Genomic DNA, 23663 nt, shown 5'->3' with positions numbered 1-23663 from the left:
ACGTGCATTATGTGAAAAGCACAGTTAACTTATTATACGAATCTTTATATTGAATCAGAATCAGTTCAAAGTGCATTGGAGTCTAAGAGCTGGTTGCAAACTCAAGATTTGCATGGTTCATGTAACTATAAAAAATGATTTTTAAAATGTCTGACAAAATGTTGAGCCAAACATAAGTGGGAAACTTAAGTTTACACTAATTTCTATATAATACATATATGTGGTTTATTCTAGCTATTATAGCGCGCTGCACCTTTGAAGTCGGAACCGAGTGCTTCCTGAAAGACGTTGAAGTAACTGACGATTTTGATTGGACCATTTTAAGTGTAAGAGACATCAAATAGAGTAGATATTTTTTTTTTCTACAGGGGTTGTGCTTATACTGCATGTATCTTACATATTTAAGTGTAGTAACAAGCACACTATTGTACCAGATTAAATCTTAAACTGAAATCCATACCCAAGAAGTTCATTTCCTCACTTAAATTTACCAAAGTAAGACGAGTTTTTCCTGATCGCATGTTGTCCGTCGTCAGTCAGTCTGTCTGTTTGTCTGTCCATCCAAATATCTGTAAACGTTTCACATTTTCGACTTCCTCTCTAGAACCATTGGGTTATATTTAACTAATCTTTGTACGAATCATCCTTGTAGTAAGGAAATTCTGATTTTTAAAAAGGGGCCTAACTCTGTTTAAAAGGTAGATAATTATGATAAAGTGAAAATAGTGTGAGTGTCATAAAAATTCTTCTTAAGAACCACAGCACCAGAAATGCAAATACATTTTGTATTTACACCATAGCTTGTATATATAGTAAAAATTCTAAATTGTAAAAACCATGACCCCCGGTTCAATTCTTATTTATGATAATACTAGCAAGCATACTCAGATAATGTAGATTCTATATTGTAAAAACCATGAACCTATAGCTAGACCATTTCGGGGTCCAAGAGGGTTTGAAAGTTTTGCATAGAGATAAATAGGGAAGATGTTTAAACATCTTCTCAAGAACTAAAATGCTACAAATAGTAATATTACTATACATGGCAATCATTCCAGGATAGTGTAGATTCTAAATTGTTAAACCCTTTATCCCCGGACCAATACTGGGGCCACAAGAAGGGTTCAAATTTTATTATAGAGATATCCAGGGAAAATGTTTAAAAATCATCTTATTAAGAACTACAATTTGTGAAATTACCATGCAAAAATCCTAAGATAGTGCAAACCTTACATTGTTAAAACCGTTACCTCCGGATCAGTACTCGGGACCCGAAAAGTGTTCAAAAAACTTTTAAACTTCAACTATATATAGAAATTGTTTGACATTATTTTGTAAGATTATTATGCAATCATTCTAAGATAGTGTACTAGAAGATTCTAAATTCATTATGGAAGTATATAGGAAAATTGTTCGAAAATCTTGTTCTCAGAAAAATCCAAGATGCTAAGTTTAGGTACGATATTTAACTATATCATAGTACCATAATATATGCATATCTTCATATCAAGGTCACAGTGATCTTCCTTCACTTTTTTTATAATTATATGTAGTTTATTTTGCAATTTCGTTATATTCAACACGTTGAGGCCTAGGATAATAAGATTGGCCAGTTGATGCATCGTAGATCTTAAATTATCTTGGATATCTTATATAAGATGTTCTAAAAAGTTGGCTTCTTTTAATATGTTTTTTTGATATAATGTCAAATCTGGGAATATAAAAGAGTTTTCAATACTTTTAAAAAGTTTGTGAATCATATCATTTTGATATAATATTGTTGAGGTGAGCGAGGTTGCCCATGGGCCTCTTGTTTTTGTAATGCTTTCTGATATTATGTTCAGTTACTTTTAAATGTAGGGTGAAACACCGTCATTGGAAACTGGTCCTGCAAAGGCATTCGAAGGGAGCAGATATGCTTATATTGAAAGTACTGGGATAGATCCGTATTCCAGGGCTTCGTTGGAAGGAATAGTACAACTTCCTAAAGGTATTAAAATACTCATGGAATTTTCTGATTTTGACTTCACCTACACACGATCTCATACTCTATTATATTAATCTGTTGTAAGTGAATACAGTATATTTTTGAACTTTTTTATAAATTTTTTTTTTATATCAATTCAAAATAACAAAAATTCGCTAATGTAAGAAAATTGGGTCTCATACCTTATGTAAATAATGCAAATAAAAATTGTATGTCTTTTAAACCGTTTATAAGAGGATTTTCGAACAGTTAAAATGGAAAAAAATTATTATAAAAATATTAAACTCTGATTTTATGTTTAAGATGGAGACATGTGCTTATCATTTAATTACCACATGTACGGAGAGACGAATGACTCCCTGGAGGTTCTTTTCCAAAATATAACCTATTTTAATGAGTCTGGTAATAAAGGAAACCAGTGGAACAAAGCCAAATTTTCCCTGTTTGATCAGAACAGTACAGTCGTTTCAAAGGTAAGACTTTCGTCATTGAACTTTCATTAAAGTCTCGTTATTCATTTGGATTACCTATCCGTTCCGTCCGCCGCAGTGCTGCCTCGGGCATTGTTTGTTGCGTGTCGGTCAAACACTTGAATACATTTTGAGAAATCAACCAGCCAATTTCTCCCAAATTTGGAGATACTTTTTTGTGTGATAAAACAAACTCTGATATTCTTAATCTAAATGCATTATAGTTAAGGTAAAAAATAGTATTATATCTTGATAAATTTCTTTCATAAATCCTAAATCTTGCAGACAAATCAATTACTAGTACATGGTCCTTTTGATCTATTCAAAATCAAATTTAATTTTTTGTACCAAAAGACTTAGTTCGATAAATGTAGTTCTGTATTTTAGATACAGTTCACAGCTACCCGAGGATCTAGTAACAAAAGTGACATAGCTATTGATAACATACAACTCACTGAAGGAGGATGTGGTAAGATCATGCTTTTAAAGTTCATGTCACAATATTGCTGACTAAGAAAATTGGATTTTTTTTTATAATTTAGACCAATTTGACTTCCTCCTCTTTTGTTCAAATCATTGCTATTTGGTTTTTTTATATCTTCATTTTTGCAAAAACGGGTAAAAATCCACATACACACATAAAATCGATTTAAACGAATTCACCTCCTTACCGAATTGTGTTATGTGTTTGCTTGTACATGTTTAGAAAATTCATTTTTTAAAAGTCCTCCACACCCTCTGAAAAAAAAATGTAATACATATCCATGTTTTGTATTATTCAAAGATATGAAATTCAAACATGCATTTGACTTGAAAATGACTAAAACAGTGTTATATGTTTGGGGAAATCAATATTTAAAAATGTATTTCATTTCATAAAAACAAAAGTCACTGCTATTTTCGTACCTTGGTTAGTAGACCGAAGTTATACCCACTGTGCATTAGAGATAGACCCATAAATGTGGTGACATAAACAGTTTCACAGTAAGTTGAAATCGCCATGCTGTCATAAAAAGTTGAAGTCATGGGGTGCCGAGCATGGGAAGCCAAAGGGTTCAATATTCTATCTTTGTAATTGTGCATTTGTGTTTTCTAAATACCTTATTCGATAGACTTAAATAGAGAAATGAAAATTGCTAACCCTATCATTTGGTATTCCAATATTGTACATAACCATCTGTAAGAATTATCAAGTTTTGGTAAATTGTTGACTTTTTTCGTTCTGTGCAGAATTGACATTTGTACTTGTGTCATTCGTTATATGTACTTCAAGATTTTTAAGATATTGTACCATTAAGGGGGATCACTACACCAAATACGTGTAGGAGATTTTTCAAGCTTTGTAAGGTAATGTACCATTAAGATGACAGGGGGCGCCCGCTACGTCGAATCTTATGGGAAACGGACAACAGAACGAGCAGTTTACGATAATTTATACCTGATCGATCAAATAAATGCTTTTGATAATAAAGACTCTGGTGAATGTATATGCTCATACATGAGAACATACTTACAATTTCCGTGTGTCATTATTAATTAAATTCTGATTGAATTATATTTTTATTGTACTATACTGCTCTCTATTTTCGTCGGGCGTCGTGCGTTAACAATGTTACATTTTGAACTTCTTCTTAAAAACTCCAAGGCAAGTTGTTACCATTTATGGTGTGAAGCATCCAACTGGTAAGAGAGTCCAATTTTTGAAATTTATGGCTCTATCAACCACATCCTGGTGCGGGATGTTTCGCACCTAAACATGTTTCGCGCTGAGATGGTTTGCACCTATTCTGTTTCGCGCTGAAATAGTTTGCACCGCGATGTTTTGCATTGAATATAATATTCTTAATAATGAATGATTTATGAAACATATACTTGTAAATGTTAAGTAATATTCCAAAATATTTATAAAATAAAAATGCTTAAGGCTTTAAGGAGGGGTGTATACTGCAGATTCCCACATCCGGGGCGCACGGGTTGGGCCAAATATGTAAAACAAACCCCAATTTTCCAAAATCTTCTTTCTTCTCCCACACATGTGAGGAAAAACCTGATTGCATGTTTATGGTGTCAACTAGGCCCTGTACCAAGACAATGAAATTCATGTCACCTGGGTCAGGGGGTTTGGACTCTAGGATGGGCCAATATGGCCATATAGAAGATATGTATTAAATCTTAGAAAATCTGCTCTACCCCCATATAAATTTGTAAAAAACTAAATACATGGTTATAATGTCCATGAAGCCCTCTACCAAAATTTTGAAATACATGATCCCTGGGTCAGGGGTTCAGGCATAACTCAGAAATCATGTCATAAGTTGCAATGGCCAATATAGCCATATATTGGAAATGTATTAAATCGTAGAAAATCTAACCCCGTTTTTAATGTACGTGCCATTTACTCTCACATATGTCAGCTAAAAACTGATTGCATGGCTATGATGTCCAGTAACTCCTCTATCTATATTGCGAAATTCATGACCCAAGGGTCAGAGGTTCCGGATCTACGGTAGGGGTGGGGTGGGCAATAGGGTTATATTGTGTTAATGCATATAATGTTTAAAAATCTTTTTCTCTACTTTAACACATCAGTAAGAAAAGTGACATCACAAGTATGTTTACTAGGAAGTTCTCGACTAAAGTTTTAATAAATTTCATGTCCCTATGAGTATAGGTTTTGACTCTAGAGAGGGGCCAAAATGGATGTATAATGTTAATGAATATAATGTTTAAAATTATTTCTCTACTCCCACACACCTGTAAAGAAAACTGAATTTAAGATTTTGTAGACCAGGAAGCCTTTTTTTTTAAACCTGTTAGTTTGTTTTTTTTTGTATAAATGCCCACTGTAATTTATACAGATTATGAATTACGTAGGTACATATTAACTTAAGGTACTTCACTACACCGTGACTTATACTTTTTAAGACACTACGTCACAAGATGGCGATTTAAATGTTTTGTTAAACTGTTTGTATCAATCGATTCAGATGTATATCGTCATAGCTCAGTGGTTAAAGTACCAGGCTTGTGAACCGCAGGTAATGAGTTCGAATCCACCTGGGGCTTTTGTTCATGTTTACTGAATGTCATTTTTGAAAATATCATTTTTTTATCTAAAATTGTACATTTTCTCGCCTCTTTGATATATATAATTCTTATCCATCATTCTTTCTATCATAATCAAGTAAATTTCTGCTGATTGAGAAACTATTTCAAGGTGTAATGAGGTACCTTAACGAGACAGTACGGTGCATCTTATCAAAATATCGACTTTTTTTTGATCGGGTTTGGTATTTTTCTACTACTAATGAATGTATAAACTTTCAGAAAAGTACAAAGTTCTCCATGAAATAAATCTAATTATTTCATTTAAATTCATAATTACGTATAACATATTTGCATCGCAACGTGTTACGGAGTTCAGCCTTCTATACTACAACTAATAGCTTTCCAAAAAGCTTGCCTGACTAAACAAAATTATTCAATGGAAGCATGCATGTATCAATTTGGCTATCTTATCAGAAATGAATTTTAATTTTAATTCGCTGCTGATCATTACACAAAAAAGTAGTAAGTGGTGAACGGATTTATTTTTGCCTATTAATTTTCCATGGTCTTAAAAATCAAAATGGCGACCGTGACAAATCTTTTTATTGTCAAAGTTCTTTGAATCTTATTGTAAAAAAATATTTCTAACCTCAGGTGCCTGTGTTTGTTATCGGTATACAAATGTTTACTTTGTTTGTTAATTCAGCAGTTTTAGAGTTTTCGGGGTTTTCATAAACTGTTATTACAGATACCGTCCAACTTTCCCTTGGATCACAAAATTGAATAAATCTAATGATTAAAATTATCTTCTTTGATATAGTTGTTTGATTTTCCCGGTTAGTAGTAATTATTAAAAAATTTTCTTGGGGTCTTATTTTACATAATATACCGTTGTGTCAATTTTCTACAATTATGATGGCCGGGATAGAGTAAAATTTAGTCAAATTATCATACAATTGCAAAAAAGCCGAATTAACATAGATTGTAACAAATAATTCAAACTCATAAATTTTTGAAGCATATTCGAGGAAATCCAGGACAATTACAAATTCAATCGTTCCAGACCCTGTCTTTCAGTACTCTCAGTACTTTGATTCTTTACTTAAAATACATGATACATTGTTTCCAGTGAAAGATTGCAGGATCAATCCTTGTCGTACCAATGAAATCTGTATCCAGGAGACTAGCACTACTTACCGATGTGATTGCCGTCCAGGCTTTATTGGACATTTTTGTGATGTTGGTAAGTTGTTTATATGTATCAAATTTTTTTTATAAAAAATGCAATTTATTGAAAGTATACAAACTAAAGAATGAATTAGTTTATAGTTGTAGATTAAATTACCATTTCACTAGTACTATTAAAATATTAAGATCTTGTATAATCACATTTCAAAAATGCATCAATTACAGTGGTTTGGAACACCGTGTGTTCATTTAAAGTATTTTAACAATTCAAATGTAAATTCGGAACGTAGCGTTTTTAATAACCGAGACATGTAGCAAAAGCTTAATTTTTTACTATCCAATTTACCTGCAAATTTTTTTTTTTTTGTTTTTTTAAAGAAGAGACTGTTTATTTGAATAAAATTATCCTTTTAGTTCATCTTAGCTAAAGGCTCAAATAAGCTTTTCTAAACAAAATTTCTCCGTTGTCTGTTGTGGATGTCGATGTCGTCGTCATTGGGTTGTCGTAAACTTTTTATCTTCTTCTCTAGTACCACTTGACCAAATTCAAGCAAAACGGGCACAAAACATATTTGGGCGAAGAGTTTTTAAGTTTTTAAGTTTTTAAATCTTTGAATGAAGGGCGATGTGAAAAAACAGATAATAAGAAAGATTGAATAAAGGATTTGTTGTTTTAAAAATCTTTTTCTCTAGAACCAATTTCAAACAAACTTGGTACAAATCATTCTTAAGAGATGTGCTTTCAAGTTTGTTCAAATGAACAGAGGGGAGATAATTAGATAGTAGTGAAAACAGGGTTGTTGGTTTAAAAGTTTTCTTCTCCATAACCACATGGCCAAATTTAACCAACCTTGGTACAAAACATCCTTCGGGGAAGGGTTTTCAAGTTTGCTCAAATGAAAGGATAGTTCTCCTGATGATTAGAGGGTTGAATGTTTTCAGAAAAGATTCGTTTTAAAACCCGTGGTCTAATTTCAACCAAACTTTACACAAAGTATCATAGGGGGTGGGCTTTCAAATTTTTTCAAATAAGGGTCATTTACCTTCAAAGGGTTAAAAAAAATAAGTAAAAAAAAAAACCAATTCTATAATTCTGAATAATAATGAAAGGCTATCATTTGTGAAAATAGATTAGAATAAAGCCATAATATCAAATTGACATTGTTTCTTGTTTCTTTCTAAGACTGGATTGTCTTCCTTGAATCTTTACGCTGCTGCTAGTTGATCAGAATTAAGCCCAATATTACCCAGTTGAGCGATTTGGCCCCTGTGCTTTTTTATATGGAATATTAATTTAATTTTATTTTTAGCTCACCTGAGCTGAAAGCTCAATTGAGATTTTCTAATCACAATTTGTCTGTTGTCCGTCTGTGTGTCTGTCCGTCTGTCTGTAAATTTTTCATATTTTTAACGTCCTCTCGAGAACAATCAGGCCAATTTCAACCAAAATTAGCACAAAGCACCCTACGGCAAAGGGAATTCAAAGTTGTGAAAAAAGATTGCACCCTTTTTCAAGGGTAGAACATTAGGAGTTATTGAAAATGTTTGAGAATTTAGGGATAGGGTGGGCCATCATTTGGGGGTGGGGTGGGGTAAAGGAATATATAGAGTAAATCTTTAAAAATCATCTCCTCAGTTGTAAAAATCATTATTCCCAGGGGTATGGTGGGGCTTTAATAAGAGGTCAATACTTTACATAGGAGTGCTTAGAAAAAATCTTTCAAAATCTTCTTCTCAGAAACCTATTGGTCTGGAAAATTAAAACTTGTGTTACAGTATCTTCAGGTAGGGTAGATTCAAGTTTGTTCAAATCATATTCCTCAGGGGTAGGATGGGGACACAACAAGGAGGGGGGGGGGCAAAAATTAACATAGGAATGTATAGAGTAATTTTAAAAAAAACCTTCTAAAATATTTGCCTGGAAAAGCTGTAACTTTACTGAAAGCAATCTAAGAAAATGTAAATTCAAAGTCGTTTAAATCAAAATCGTAAGTAGTCTGGGGCCACACTGGGCATCCAATTTTACAAAGAAAAATGCATTTAAATCATTCACAAAAACTGAAATGTTATAATATATGGTTTTACTTACATGCAAGCGTTTTGGCATATTGCTGATTCTTTAAAATTGTTTAGACTTTGGTCCATAGACGATTCTTTGGCCTTACAAGGGTTTAAGAGTTTATACATGCATCTCATTTATTAACAATTGCTTAAGATCTTTTGGAGAACTGCTGTGCTAAACATGTGATGTGATTATAAATTATTCTGTTTGAAAAGGGACTTTATTATAAACATAAAAATATCTAGGGGGAAAATGGAGTTTTATTAATGTAGGATCTACATATATTATTCTACATTGTCCAGATAGTTTGTAATGACTCCATTAAGCTGATTTTTTCATACATATTGTTCCTCGTGTGAGCGATGTGGCCCATGTGTCTCTTGTTTTTGTAATTCTCACTTATTCAGTTTTCATTTATTTCTAAAATATGTTTATTCAGACAAGGAAAAACATTGTTTTGAATTCCAGTTCCTGGTCAAGCAAACTGCACATTTGAGAAAGGGGAGGACTGTTTCTTAAAGAACAGTACTCGCAACGATTTTGACTGGTCCCTCAATTCTGTAAGTATTAACGTGTATTGAAATACCTGTTTCAATCAGATATAACGAAATTCTAATCAACTGGTGAGGTATTTAAACTTAAGGTTCCTTTGCATTCTATTGCATTTAAAAAAGCAGTATATGATTATATTATCTTCATATTCATTGATGTGGAATGTTGGCTTAAAAACATCGGGCTATTTAAGGTCAGTCGACACGTTCCTCGAAAAATGATAATTATTTTTCAAATTTTCAACGGCCTGATAATATACCAAATAAAAATATAATTATTTTTTTTTTTATAATTTTTAAAATGATTTGAATATTAAAAATATATATGTATATTCCAAACATTTTTATATTAGCAATGCAAGTACATTTTCAATAAGATTAGGAAATTGTATACTCAAGTGTCTTGCACAAATGCCTTAACAGGTATCCTATCTTTTTTTTTGCATGAAAGTAGTAGTAAATCAATAACAATTTCGTAGAAAAATGAATTAATCTAAAATTAATAAACGTGTCGTCTGACCTTATAATTTCAAACTAAATATTCAGAAGGGGCATTTGTGAATGCAGACAAATCTTGATACTATGTATACTGAGATGATCTCTGTAATCTAAGTAATTTTTGTGTTATATAAAAGACCAAAATAAAAGTTGTTTATGCTGATTACATTCTCCTAAAGAAACTAGATAATTCTAAATATTTACACTTTTATTTCGTGAAAGGGGAGAACTCCAAGCTCTAAAACTGGTCCAGGTTCTGCCAAACAAGGTTCATGGTATGCCTACATTGAAACTACTAACAGGCTTCTTGGTCAGAAGGCAATGCTTATCCCCAAATATAGGTTTAAAAGTAAGTAACCTCATGATTCAACTCAACCTTAACACAACACCTCCTCCCCCCAAAAAGGTACATTATAAGTCATGTTTTTAGATTCCTTGAAAATTAATGCAATTTGTTTAATCAGTAAGATTCAAATGTCATTTTTGTTTTGGTCACCTGAGTAAACGCAGGTGACCTATTGCTATCCGTTTTCGTCCGTCGTCGTGCGTTAACAATTCTTCATTTTTAACTCCTTCTTAAAAACTACATGGCTGATTGTTACCATTTTTGGTGTGGGCATCTCTATGGTAAGAGGAATCTAAATTATGATAGTCATGGCTCTACCACCCCCAGGGCGCCACAGGTGGGGCCAAATATGTAAACAAAGCCGAATTTTCAAGGCTCTTCCTCCACTCCCACACATGTGAGGAAAAAACTGGTTGCATAGTGATAATTTCCATGAGGCCCTCTACCAAAATTGTGAAATTCATAGCCCCTGGGTCAGGGGTACAGGCTATAGAGTGGGGCCAATATGGCCATATAGTTAAAATGTATTAAGTCTTAGAAAATATTCTTTTCTACTCCGATATATATTTGTTAAAAACTAAATGCATGATTATGATGTCCATGAGGCCCTCTACCAAAATTGTGAATTCATGACCTCTGGGTCAGCCCGGTCAGGGGTTCAGGCTCTAGGATGGGGCCAATATGGCAATATAGTAAAAATGTATTAAATCTTTGGAAATCTTCTCTACTCCCATATATATATTTGTTTAAAAATTAAATGCATGGTTATGATGTCCATCAAGCCCTCTACCACAATTGTAAAATTCATTACCCCTGCGTCAGGAGTTCAGGCTCTAGCTAGAGTGGGGCCAATATGGCCACATAGTAAAACAGTATTAAATCTTAGGAAATCTTCTTCTCTTATCTCAAATATATTTGTTTTAAAATTAATGCATGATTATGATATACATGTACATGAGACCCTCTACTAAAATTGTGAAATCATGACCTCTTGGTCAGGGGTTCAGGTTCTAGGGTGGGGCCAATATGGCCATATAGTAAAAATGTATTAAATCTTTTAAAATAGTCTTCTCTTCTCCGATAAATATTTGTTAAAAACTAAATGCCTGGTTGTGATGTCCATGAAGCCCTCTACCAAAATTGTGAAATTCATGACCCCTGCGTCAGGGGTTCAGGCTCTTGCTACGGTGGGACCAATATGGCCATATAGTTAAAATGTATTAAATCTTAGAAAATCTTTTTCTCTTCTCCCATACATGGGGGCAGAAAACTGAATACATGATGTCCACTAACTCTACCAAAATTGTAAAATTTATGAACCTTGGGTTAGGGGTTCGGGACATGGGGGGGGGGCATTATGGCAATATAGTGTTAATGCATATAGTGTTTAAACATTTTCTTCTCTATTCTCACACATCTGATGAAAAACTGACCTATAATTATGTTTACCGGGAAGTCATCTACTGAAATTTTGAATTTCATGTTCCCTGGAGTACGGGTTTTGACTCTAGGGCAGGGCCAATATGAATGTGTAAGTGTTCATGCATATAATGTTTAAAAATTATCTTCTTTACTCCCACACACTTGAAAGAAAAACCTAATTCATTATTTTGTAGACGAGATCTTTATTTTTTCGTCAAAATTATAGGTTTCACAGTTCTTTTTGAAAGATTTTAGGAAGGGAGGTGGTCTCAATTACAAATTTATAATTTTTCTACTCCAGAATGAAACCTAATTAAGTGCATATATGAGACTCCTTGACAAGTTTGTGTATGGGTTATATATGCTACAGTACTCAGGTGACCGTTAAGGCCTCTTGGCCTCTTGTTGAAAAATGTAATCAAACTATGTTTGTTCAATATCAAACCTTTTTTTAAGTGAATTTATTTATACATGCAAATTTTTATCCTTCCATTTGCTTTTTCTTTCATTATCTCTTAAGGTGAAGAACGTTGTCTTACGTTTGCATACTACATGTGTGGAGAAACATGCGGTTCTTTGAGAGTACTACAAGAAAAATATAAGAATACAACTGAACTATTTTCAAAATCTGGTGAACAGAGCAATTCTTCTACAAATTGGAAAATTGCTTCGCTTAGTATAAATCACTCTGTGCACCAAAGAGTAAGTGTCGAGCATAATTCTGTATACTTGATAAATGTTTTATTTTATGATATCTGTTTGAACCTCTCATGTTTGTATTAGCTTTATTTATTATTTTAATGAATATTTAGAAAAAAGAGGATTTGTGAAATGTGTATTGTTGATGTTACAGATAGTTTTTGAAGTAACTATAGGAACATCATTTACGGGAGACATTGCTTTAGATGATATCAAATATTTTCCAGGAAGATGTGGTGAGAATTTTATGCAATAAAATTTGATTCATAGTTGAATAGTATCATACAATTAAAATAGATCGGCCCTGAGATACAAAGTCTGAAAAATTACTTTTGTGTTAGCATCATTAAACGGTGAACGGCACAGAATGTCCAGGAAAAATAAGATTCACTCGATATTTTGATATAGAAAAGTACTAAAAATGTAATTAACGTGTCCAAATATTATTTCAAACATTTTAGCTTGTGACCATATAACTTGTAAGAATGGAGGAACATGTCTGAGTAAGCAGAACGGAGGATTTTGTCAATGTCCACCAGAGTTTACAGGGAATCGGTGCGAAAAAAAGAGTAAGTACATATAGAAATAAATAGATCAAAATGAGTTCCTTGTTTCCAGAAACAAAAAGGTCATCTTTTCCACAAAAACCCTAAACACTGTGCCGGATAATTATGCCAGTGCCAAGGTGGCAATTTTTCACCCGCTTAAGCTGCATATATCGAAAAATTCAAATATGCAATATGATAGAGCATTGCTTCAAGAGTTAACCACCACCTTTGAAATGATTGTATCTCACCTGTCAGGTGAGATATTTACCTTTCTAAAATAAATTCCTATAAGAAAATAATTTTTCCCATAGGAAAAACCATATTCCTATAGGTAATTTGAAATTTCCTATCGTAATACAAGAACTTCCTATAGGAATTTCAATTTCGATAGGATTTGAAAAATCCGATTGGAAAACTTCATATCCTAGAGGAAAACTACATGTCTGAATCAAATTCCTACAGGAAATACCATTCTCCTATAGGAAATATAATTCCTATAGGACTTTTTAAAAATCCTATAGGATTGTCAATATTTCCTGTAGGAGAATCAATTCTCCTATTGGAATTATAATTTTCCGATGGGATATTTTTAAAGGTAAATATCTCACCTGTCAGGTGAAAGACACTAAAAACAAAAGTGGTTATATACTCTCTAGACAACGGTCTATCATTTGGTATACATGGATTTTTACGAAACTGCATCTTAATGCCACCTTGATACTGGCATAATTATCCGGCACAGTGTTCCTAACTCTATGTTTAAAACTATAAATCGAAACACAACAAATAAAAAAGGAATTTATTTACATAGAACACTTTACTAAAAAAATAAGGAAAAACTGATTTTTTTTTATCTTACTTATACAATGTTTTTAATCATGCGCCGGTTACGTAAAAGATATTCAGTCAAAGAGTATACACATTCATTAATCCATCGTGCCTTTTTAACTTTTAGTTGGTGTTTTGGCGTCTTGTACTTTCGATGATGGTTCTTGTTTTTTGACTAACATCAACGGCCAAGACACCATGGACTGGTTAATCACTAAGGTAGGGTCCTGCTCTGTATTTTTGTATTCAAAATATTTATTCAAATTTTGTATGCAGATTGTATGCGTTTTAAAATGTGTTATAAATATGAATTTTACTCTTGATTGTGTTAACATCTCTTCTGTTGCCACCAAAATCAAAATCTATGTAAATATATTCAATGTTGTATTTAAAAAAAAAATATTTTTTTAAATCACCTCTGACCATTGTTGACTTTTGATTGACGTTCTGTTTTGTATCGGTAATTTAATACTCAACAGAAGCGCACTCCAAGTCTTAACACAGGTCCCAACAAACCCCTGGACGGAAACTACACCTTTATAGAGGCCTCGGGACGTACAGCTGGCGACAACGCTATTCTCAGTTCCGCAGCAACGTCACAATTTTTTCTTCGCGGTATGTTAATCATTAATCATATTTATATGATGAATTGTTAAAAAAGAAACTTCTAGAATTATTGTTGCATTCTCTATTCATGAAAATAAGGGAGGTTTATATCAAAAAATAGAATAGGTTATAACTTATGATACTGTAAACATGGAAATGTTCGCCAAACTTTATTTTTGCCCCTTTAACTCTCAATTCAAGATTGAGCAAATTCAAATGTATCAAATTATCTTTGATTACAATGGTGACTTCATGAATTGAAGACGTGGCGTAAGCGTTCGCAAGAGTAGAAACACGTGGTGAAAAATGACCCTGTATGCAGTTCTGTAGTAGTTCTATAACTTACGATTTGGTGAAATAGGTTAGCATCTATGATGATCTGGTTTCCTCAGCAGGTCCGGCATGTCTTCGATTCTTCTACAACATGAATGGCCGTGGCATTGGAACATTGAACGTATTTGCGGGCGAAAGTAACTCAGAACAAAACGTCTGGAATATCTCTGGGAATCAAAATGATATTTGGACCCCAGTGGCCGTAGATATTCCGCCTGTAAACGATCTTGTGGTACTTTTTTTTATTCATGCCTTTAAAAAGTAGTATTTTATAATATGGTTAAATGTATTAAGCAAGATACGAATTTCCAAAGCAATCAAATTACTGTTTATCAGCATTTAGTACAAGTGTACTAAAACCAGAATTTTAAATGAGGATTTAGCTTTAAACTATATTATTTAGTAGTGGTAAATTCTAAAATATTTACATTCTATTACTTTCCTGTATCTTTATTTGGAGTTCTTTGTGTTAAAGAAATTGATATATAGTCTTAAAATGTCAACAACCATCTAACCGTCTTACTTACAGGTTATTGGACGCTTTCTGTAATGTCAAAATACTTAAATTTTGAAGTTTGTATATGAAAGATTTGACTTTATTTTGACAGATTTGGATTGAGGCTATCCGTGGAAAGAGCTACCTTAGTGACATCGCCATAGACACGATTGAACTCTTTGATTCCCCTTGCATTGGTAAAGAAACGTTGTACACAGTGATTGATTCAGACTGCCTTTGCGTTGTAATGGTAGGAGGGCAAACCAAAGACATATCACAGATTTTGTCTTGATCTGCTCTGACGATATTAAGAGTGCCATTGACAATTGAATTATATTTTTTGAAAGAACAATTTTATGAGAAAGTTCCCATAATAAAACAAGTTGAAAACCGGTTATTTATGTTGCGGTTAAGAAAGACATAAATCAGATGCTTCGTGAAATTAGGTGTTAGCAGAAATCATTGCATTTCAATGAAATATTAATGTGTTTAAAGTATTTATAATCTATATTTACATGTATGAATCCCTATCAACTCTATTCCAATAAAGTAACTTAATCATGCTATTTCTTAAAACCACAATGTTTACAATCAAAATATGGGCTTTTGTAGTAGGCAATTTAATTTAAAGTCAATGTTAAATAAATTCGAAGATAATAAATGTTGTAAATCAATGTCTTGATATAAACTTTATAAACGATGGTCTTAACTCAATACTACATATAAATACCTTATCGAAAAGGTTGTTTGTCTGTTTCTTTTTAGTTAATCATTAATCACAACACTTATCCACGTGACATTTTCTACGTTATACGTTTTTAACCGGGTTTTCCAAAAGAAAAGGTCCGGTAACTGAAATGGTGAAAATGGCGGGCGGGCGGCTGCCAAAAGGGTACCTCTATTGTACGGATCGATAACTTCTCCTACAGTTTTTAAGATAGGAAGTTGTTCTTTTTGCAGATCAATTGTACATATATCTTAGGTGTGCATAATGCACACATGATTTCTGACAATTTATGAAGCAAATACCAGCTGTTGAACTTAGTTATTTTTTATCAAAGTATTGCATACAGAGTACCCCATTTCTCTTGATAGGTAGTGTTCATCGATTCAGGGTTGACAAATGGATGATAGATACTGTTCACATAAACGAATACCCCGTTTGCTGTCACATTGACAGCTTTTCTCTTGTTCTTCATATTGATCTATTTGTCACATTGACAGCTTTTCTCTTGTTCTTCATCTTGATCTATTCTCAGTAGTTTATAAACATTTGATTACTAGTATGAAACAAGTATATCCTTGATATGTCATCATCTTGTCTTGAAACGTTCGAGCCTTTGTTATATTTTTAATTTTATTTGAAGCTTCCCTCTCGAGTCTTCCACAAAGATGCACCTTTGAAGATGGAGCAGATTGTTTTCTGAAGGACGATAAAAAATTCGACGACTTTGATTGGATTGTTAAATATGTAAGAGCGTGAAATATTATACTCTGTCCCAAGGTCTCTGTCCCCACCACTTTATGCTGAATATTTCTATAATCATAAATACCTTTTTGCCCAGGTTATATATTCATCCTGTAGAATGTAAAAAAAAATGTCCAGATTTTTTGTTTTGAAACGCCCCCATATCGCTTCAAATTTAAATACGCACCTACAACTAACAATTATACGGAGACGCAAACGACATAAAAAAAAATACCCGTAAATAAATTTTGAAAAATTGTTCGAGAAGTCTCGTGAATTTTCGAATGGATAAAAGTTGTTATATTTCCCTTTTAAAAATCTCCGTTGAAAACGCAGACGTGTGAAAGAGTGAATTTTAGAATTGTTTGCCGAAATCTTTATTTTAAATTCTTTTACTGACAGGTATGTGTTTTTATTTAGAAAATCAACAAAAAGTAAAGAAAACGGTTACCTTTGAAAGTCTTAAGTAATCATTGACAAAACATGTCTGAAAAAGCTTTATTTTAAATAAAAATGAAAAAAAAAAGCAGTTTTGAAAAGCAATCACGCTTAATTGGTTGAAAACAGTCTGTTATTAATTTAAAATAGATACAACGTTAAAATTCCATTAGAAATAGCTATGTATTCACGTTTGTCTTTCTAGATGAATGAAACTATCGATATATTAATTACCCAGCTCAAACCATCTGAAATCCACGATAAGTCATAGCCTTGCTGACCGTGGTCTAACTCGGTGAACTTTGTCGGTTTTATGATATTTTAGATCAAATTAATAGTTCTTTGAGACAAGAATGAAGACCATTTTTGCATACAGATGGCCCTGATGTTGATTTTTTTTCACGCTATTGGTACTATTATTTTAACGATTGTGTGAAGGAGCAAAACGGTATAGCACATGAGTTATTTTGTATGAAGGATCTTATGCTTGACTGGCTGTAGGTTTCTGGTGATAGAAGTAACCATTAGACATAAAAGAAATATCGGATGGTTTAGACTTCGGATAATAAGAGGCCAGCAGATTGAATATTTATGTTTACTGTTAAATAGTATTGGTGTTGTAAAGTAAATGTCATAGCTTTGCGTCTTTAGTATTTTTGATGCTATTAACAATTACGTTTTTTCCCCAAAATAGGGCAGAACACTATCACGGGATACAGGTCCCTCAATGGCGGCTGAAGGGAAAAAGTATGCTTACATTGAAGCTTCCGGAAAACATCCAGGTGTTAGGGCTACATTGGAAAGATTAGTACCAGTGCCAGCAGGTAAATTAAAACTTATTAACCGCCCTGAAGCCAGATATTGTACCGTAAGTGGCCAAGTACCATATTTCTCAGCTACGTTCAACGTATATAATTGAAATACTTCTTGCAATAGATATTAAATATATAACGCACATTCATTGTAAAATTGCGGAACAGAAATAGAATAGTATTTCAACATGCTAACATAATACAGTTTATATTGGCACAATGAATGACCATTATCTTGTATTAAATAACTAAGATTACTGTATTAAATTGCTCCCTTTTTATCAGTAGGTTGCATGACATGATTAAAAAATGTCGGACATTGCTAGAGATAACGAGGTTGATAATGTTTTAAAAGTGTACAAGGTGCATGTACATCTTAAAATTTCGAAATGATCACATGCCAGATTTGTCCAATTTTTGGGGGGTTCTTTCCTTATGCATGGGTTTCAATTGTTCATCAAATCAGATCTGATTTTATCTTCTTCTTTTTTTTCAGAAAAATCAACAGAAAACAAAAAAAACACCCCCTCCACCCCCTCCACCCCCCCCTTCTTCAAATCGAACACATTGATATATTAATAAAAATCTTCTATTTTTGCTAAAGTAAATATCGTCTATGCTACTTTTCACATAGCCAACTATCTAAAATATGTACTATATAGTATGACCCTAGTGAATTTGACTTTTTCTGGGTGAATGTTGATGAATTCCATAATTTTCTAACAACATTGATCAAAACTATGATCTTCGGGCATTTGCCCGAGGAAAATTTGTGGTATACCGGTATATATAATTTGATATAACTTAATATTTTTAAAATCATTTGAAAAAAATGTTTTCCCTCTCTGTACCTACCTATCTTAGAGTAGGGTCATCATATTGCAAAAATGACCCTAGTCGACTTTCATGTCCCAGCTTTATATTTTTATATGTACACAACTTTTGGAATTAAAATTCACTGTGATTCCTGTAAAATTATTGTCATATCTTAAAAAAGAGATATTACTCTCTTGTACGGATATTTTGATACTATATATTTATTTCAGATTGATTTTTGCCAATTTTAGGGCATATTAACCGTTGAATGCGGGTCCTGTAAAAGGACCCATTCCAAACTGAAAATTACTGGGTTTTTTTCCAAAATCAAATTTAAAATTCCCAAAATAGCTGTGTCGTATTGTATTACAAATGATAGGATGCTAATTGTGTAACCATGTTGTGTGAGGTATCCTTATACATCTCAATGAAAATATGTAAGTATTCTGTTAAGCGTGGTTTTTTTTTAATTAAAATGATTTATGAATTACAAGTGTAAAATGCAAATGTAAAAGAAGAAAACTTTACAGAAGTCGTGTTGTTTTTTGCTAACTTGCAGTGAGTCTATTTGTTTAACTATTTTTCCAAAAGGAGCAATTTTTCGACGAAAAAATCCCAATCGAAAGGGTACAGGACCCTGTACCAAACCAATGACAAAATATTGGTAATTATGTCCAGATAATATTGATGAAAGTAAACAAAGATCTTTTATGCTATTCTAGATGGAAAAATGTGCCTGTCATTTGAATACCATATGTTTGGAAGAACCATGGGTTCGCTGGAAGTGCTTTTCCAAAACACGACTATATTTCACGAGTTTAGTGACAAAGGAAACACGTGGAACAAAGCTGAATTGAATTTGAATGGCCTGAATAGTACAGATGTTCCATTGGTAGGTCCAAATGTAACAATGTGTTAAACAGTGCCTGAATAGTACAGATGTCCCAATGGTAGGTCCAAATGTAACAATGTATTAAACAGTGCCCGAATAGTACAGATGTCCCAATGGTAGGTCCAAATGTAACAATGTGTTATACAATGCCTGGAACGTACTGCTGTTCCATTGTTATGTGAAAATGTAATAACATATGAAACAATGCTTGGACAGTACAGTTTTTCCAATGATTAGTGAGAATGTAACAATGTGTTAAACATTTGTATTGACAATACAGCTGTAGTAATGGTAAGTGAGAATGTATCAATGCCTGGAAAGTAAAATTGTTCCAATGGTAAATGAGAATCAATGTGTAAAAATGCATGGTAGTACGGTTGTTCCAATGGTAATTGAGAATTTCAATATGTGTTTAACAATGCATGGACAGTACCGTTGTTTTAATGGTAAGTGAGAATGTAACTATGTGTTAAACAATTCCTGGATAGTACCACTGTTCCACTGGTAAGTAAGAATATGATATGTGTTAGACTTTAAGTGACAGGATTTGAAAAAAAAGTTATGGTGGGTCGAAACCTCATTATACTATTTTAGGAATCTATACAGTATATTTTGGTTCGAATTTGAAATTTTTACAATAATTGTTTTATTTTTCGCCATTTATTTTCAATTTCTATTTACAGCAAACTACATTGAAGCGTTTAATAGGGTCAAACTCCACAAAAGTTTCTACGTAATGTTTTGACTGACCTTTGTCCAATCAGATCGTAGCTGGGCGGAGTTAAGCCATTATCGCTCGTGACATGGATGAGAGAGAGAGAGAGAGAGAGAGAGAGAGAGAGAGAGAGAGAGAGAGAGAGAGAGAGAGAGTGAATTGAGTAAATTATAAGTGGTGCCGATGAAGAAATTATCATTAGTTATAAACTTGCAAACAAATTCATTAAGGTCTGAATATAAAAATTACATGTATATCCTATATTGGTATAGCTTTAAAGCGTTTTAAAGAACGATTTTGAAAATTTCTTTGGCCGCGCTCCGTCGACAACATGTACATGTACATGTATAAGAATGACGTAACAAACCAACTGAATTTCCTAGCATGGAGTCCGAGAATACGGACATTAAATATTTTGAAATGCGAATGATCACATATGAATTTAGATGTAGTGAAAAGGAAAGGCAACGGAGGCGGATGCTTAGTGGAAAAAAAAACAATGGCGGACAAATTCATCCTAAGGTAAAGAATGTTTCACACTGAGTAACCATGAAGAAAGTTTTTATACAAAGTAAATGTTTAATTCCAGGAAGATTCAGCAAACTTTGATTTGAATATTAATGGTAACACTTGCAATAAAAACACTTTCTTAAATATTTGTACAGTCTTCGATGTTGGACATTACGTACCTCATCACATTATCTATACATAGACATCGCTGTTTCCCGAATTTAAAAACCCTTCAAAATTTCATGAATTAAATAGATACACTAGACCTTGATTTGTCACTTTATAGAACTATTTTTGATAGATAGTTCGCTTAATATCTGCATCATCTAGGCTATACTTTACTCCATTTACCAGTCAACTCTCTCTCTCTCTCTCTCTCTCTCTCTCTCTCTCTCTCTCTCTCTCATTCAAGTCTCGAGCGGTAATGTCTCAACTCCGCCCAGCTACGATCTGATTGGACAAAGGTCAGTCAAAACATTACGTAGAAACTTTTCTGGAGTAAGCTCCTATTAAACGCTTCAATGTAGTTTGCTGTAATCTGTTTGCCTATTGCCTAACGTAACAATGAAGTATAAATTAAATCATGATTTCAAGAATAAAGGACGATATTGTCTTAATTTTTTTTAATATGTCGAACGTTGATAAGAGTAAATGACCTACATACATTTGAATTTGATTTTATCTTGGATTTTTTGTTGTTTTATTAAAATTTATAGAAAAATTTATAGAAAAATATATCAATAACACCTTTTCTGATACAATTTATCAATGTTGGTATTTAATATTATATGCGTTTCAAAGTGTAATTCCGATGCAATAATAAACTAGCATTCATTTCTCAAAAAAAAAAAAAAAAAATTGAATTTTTAGTTGCAGTTTACAGCCACCCGAGGATCTGGTTTCCAGAGTGACGTAGCTATTGATAACGTACAACTTGCTGAAGGTGAATGTGGTAAGTTTGAGTTTAAAACACCACACACCTACATGTATTTGTAGCTTTATTATATAGTAATCTTTATCTTACCTTATGCATACTACATGCTGTTAAACATTTGAAAAGCTTGTGCATTTTATCCTCATATTAAAAAAAACATCCAAATAAAAGTTGAGAGAATATTTCTTGATAATTTGATTCGTCAATGCAAAAAACTGTTATAAGTTTTTTATTCGTTATATAGTTTGTTGATGGCTTTGTTTCTTTTTCAGCCGTCCCCCTGCCTACCTGAACTATTATCAATGATACTCTATCTCAGAATCTTCTGTTGGACCCGGCATTCGACAATTGGACACGATACAAATTGCGTGATTTCGCCAAGATGTTACAGAACTTATTTAATCAATTTATAGTGATTAGTGTCTGTGATATTCTTGCTTGATACATAATTCAATGATAATTTATATAATATAAGATATTTATTGACACTGAATTTTGTTATTCGTTGTTTGTTGCAATTGCCAGTATGGGTTTTAGCTCATTAAGGGAATTAACAGACTTGGATGCTGAATCTGAATCATAAATATCAGATGCCAGAGGAGGTTATGGTTTCTGGAGAGCAGGATTTTTTTTATGGCTAATTAAGTTATTAATTATCCTATCTTCACAAAACTTGGATGATTCACCTTGTGCTAGGTATCCAGACAGACTTACTTAGTTGTAATTGTTTTTGTGAATATGGACGCCGAAAATTACAAACAGTTCCTGGTCCTTTCTTAAGGACGTTGTTTACTCAGGGTTTGAGTTCTAAAATCCGGATTGTTAAAAAGTTCAATGTCATGAGTAAATTTTGTTCTAAACACGAAAAGTATTTATGAATGAATTATTATTGACAAAACATTTGTTAATTTTACTATATTGTGAAATTAGCCTCAAACAAAGTTTGACTTTTAGCAAAACAGAGAAAATTCTGACTAAATTTTTCAGATTTTGTTTTCCACTGAAATATTTTTGGTAGTAGTTTAATATTAAAAGCTGTTATTTTATTTGTTAGTTAATTTGATTTTGCATATTTTCTGTTGGTTAAATCTCGCTTTTTCGTTTAGATAAGTGTACGGCACACACTACGAAAATATTGAAAAATGCTAAAAAATGATAAATGACACCATATCTCAAAATTTTGATCATGGACCTCTTAAAAATTTGATGTCAGCAGAGAAAGGTCAATATACTTAGTTTAAAACTATAAATATTTTAGCATTTATTTATCATCATTCAGTTTTTTGTTATATTGAATCAAAAATGGGTAGGGATTTAAAAACTGATAGAGGAAATTCGGACATGAATATCTATAAAATTGTGAACGAAAACCTATTGCTTTGTATCTATTTAATGTCACTGCCATTCATAAACTGTATTTCATTTGTCAAAGAGTTTAGCAATTTTTTTTTTGTTCACAATTATGAAAATCTCAATCAAAGTGTAAAATTTTTACGGATTTTTCTTAAATTTTCAAAAAATCTATAATGGCCATTAACTCAAAAAGTAGGCCTTTGACCTACTTTTTTGAAAGTGAAAAATGACACTACCATGTAAGGTCTATAACACACAATATTTGGATTCTAATTATCATTAGTGGATTGTTTTTCATTATGAGTAAACGTCATCCTTAACCATACTATTTTGATCGATGAGTTTGTTGGTAAATGAAAATGATAAGTTCGATCCTTTAGCACATCATGATTTGTTATATTACATGTACAATGATATGCAGTGGAATCTATCATATGATCGTGTTTATTATGAGTGTAAAATAATAAATGGGTTTGAAATATGTTATGTTATGAAACCGCCTTCGTTGAACATTAACAATTCGACGTTTTTGAACAGCCTGTAATCATCACACAAATAAAGAACAAATTGTTTAAACATTGAAAATATTTACACAAAACGAAGCTTTCAATCAAAACCACGCCTTACAATTCCTTATAAAATA

The 23663-nt window shown here is 32.6% G+C and overlaps 1 protein-coding gene across 2 annotated transcripts in view; it reads left to right on the top strand.

Annotated features, from left to right (window-relative positions):
• LOC105320581 (MAM and LDL-receptor class A domain-containing protein 2) overlaps positions 1–22160 on the top strand; it is a 59389-nt gene extending 37229 nt beyond the window's left edge. Inside the window, exons 20-38 of one of the 2 annotated variants that reach the window (XM_066086294.1) lie at positions 235–326; positions 1861–1990; positions 2291–2460; positions 2845–2926; positions 6635–6748; positions 9224–9315; positions 10027–10153; positions 12093–12274; positions 12426–12507; positions 12733–12840; positions 13775–13866; positions 14127–14262; positions 14649–14818; positions 15195–15279; positions 16450–16553; positions 17683–17812; positions 19339–19508; positions 21604–21685; positions 21940–22160. In XM_066086294.1, coding sequence (XP_065942366.1) covers positions 235–326; positions 1861–1990; positions 2291–2460; positions 2845–2926; positions 6635–6748; positions 9224–9315; positions 10027–10153; positions 12093–12274; positions 12426–12507; positions 12733–12840; positions 13775–13866; positions 14127–14262; positions 14649–14818; positions 15195–15279; positions 16450–16553; positions 17683–17812; positions 19339–19508; positions 21604–21685; positions 21940–21959 — 2168 coding nt within the window. In that variant the 3' untranslated portion in view covers positions 21960–22160. Of the gene's footprint in view, positions 1–234; positions 327–1860; positions 1991–2290; positions 2461–2844; positions 2927–6634; positions 6749–9223; positions 9316–10026; positions 10154–12092; positions 12275–12425; positions 12508–12732; positions 12841–13774; positions 13867–14126; positions 14263–14645; positions 14819–15194; positions 15280–16449; positions 16554–17682; positions 17813–19338; positions 19509–21603; positions 21686–21939 lie in introns of both variants that reach the window. The other variant, XM_066086293.1, reaches the window with a different exon arrangement.
• Positions 22161–23663: the final 1503 nt, after the last annotated feature.

Source organism: Magallana gigas, chromosome 5 (genome assembly GCF_963853765.1).
Source record: "Magallana gigas chromosome 5, xbMagGiga1.1, whole genome shotgun sequence".
NCBI classification, from domain to species: domain Eukaryota; kingdom Metazoa; phylum Mollusca; class Bivalvia; order Ostreida; family Ostreidae; genus Magallana; species Magallana gigas.
Note: the sequence above shows the minus strand (reverse complement) of the source record. Positions and strands in the feature narration are given on the sequence as shown.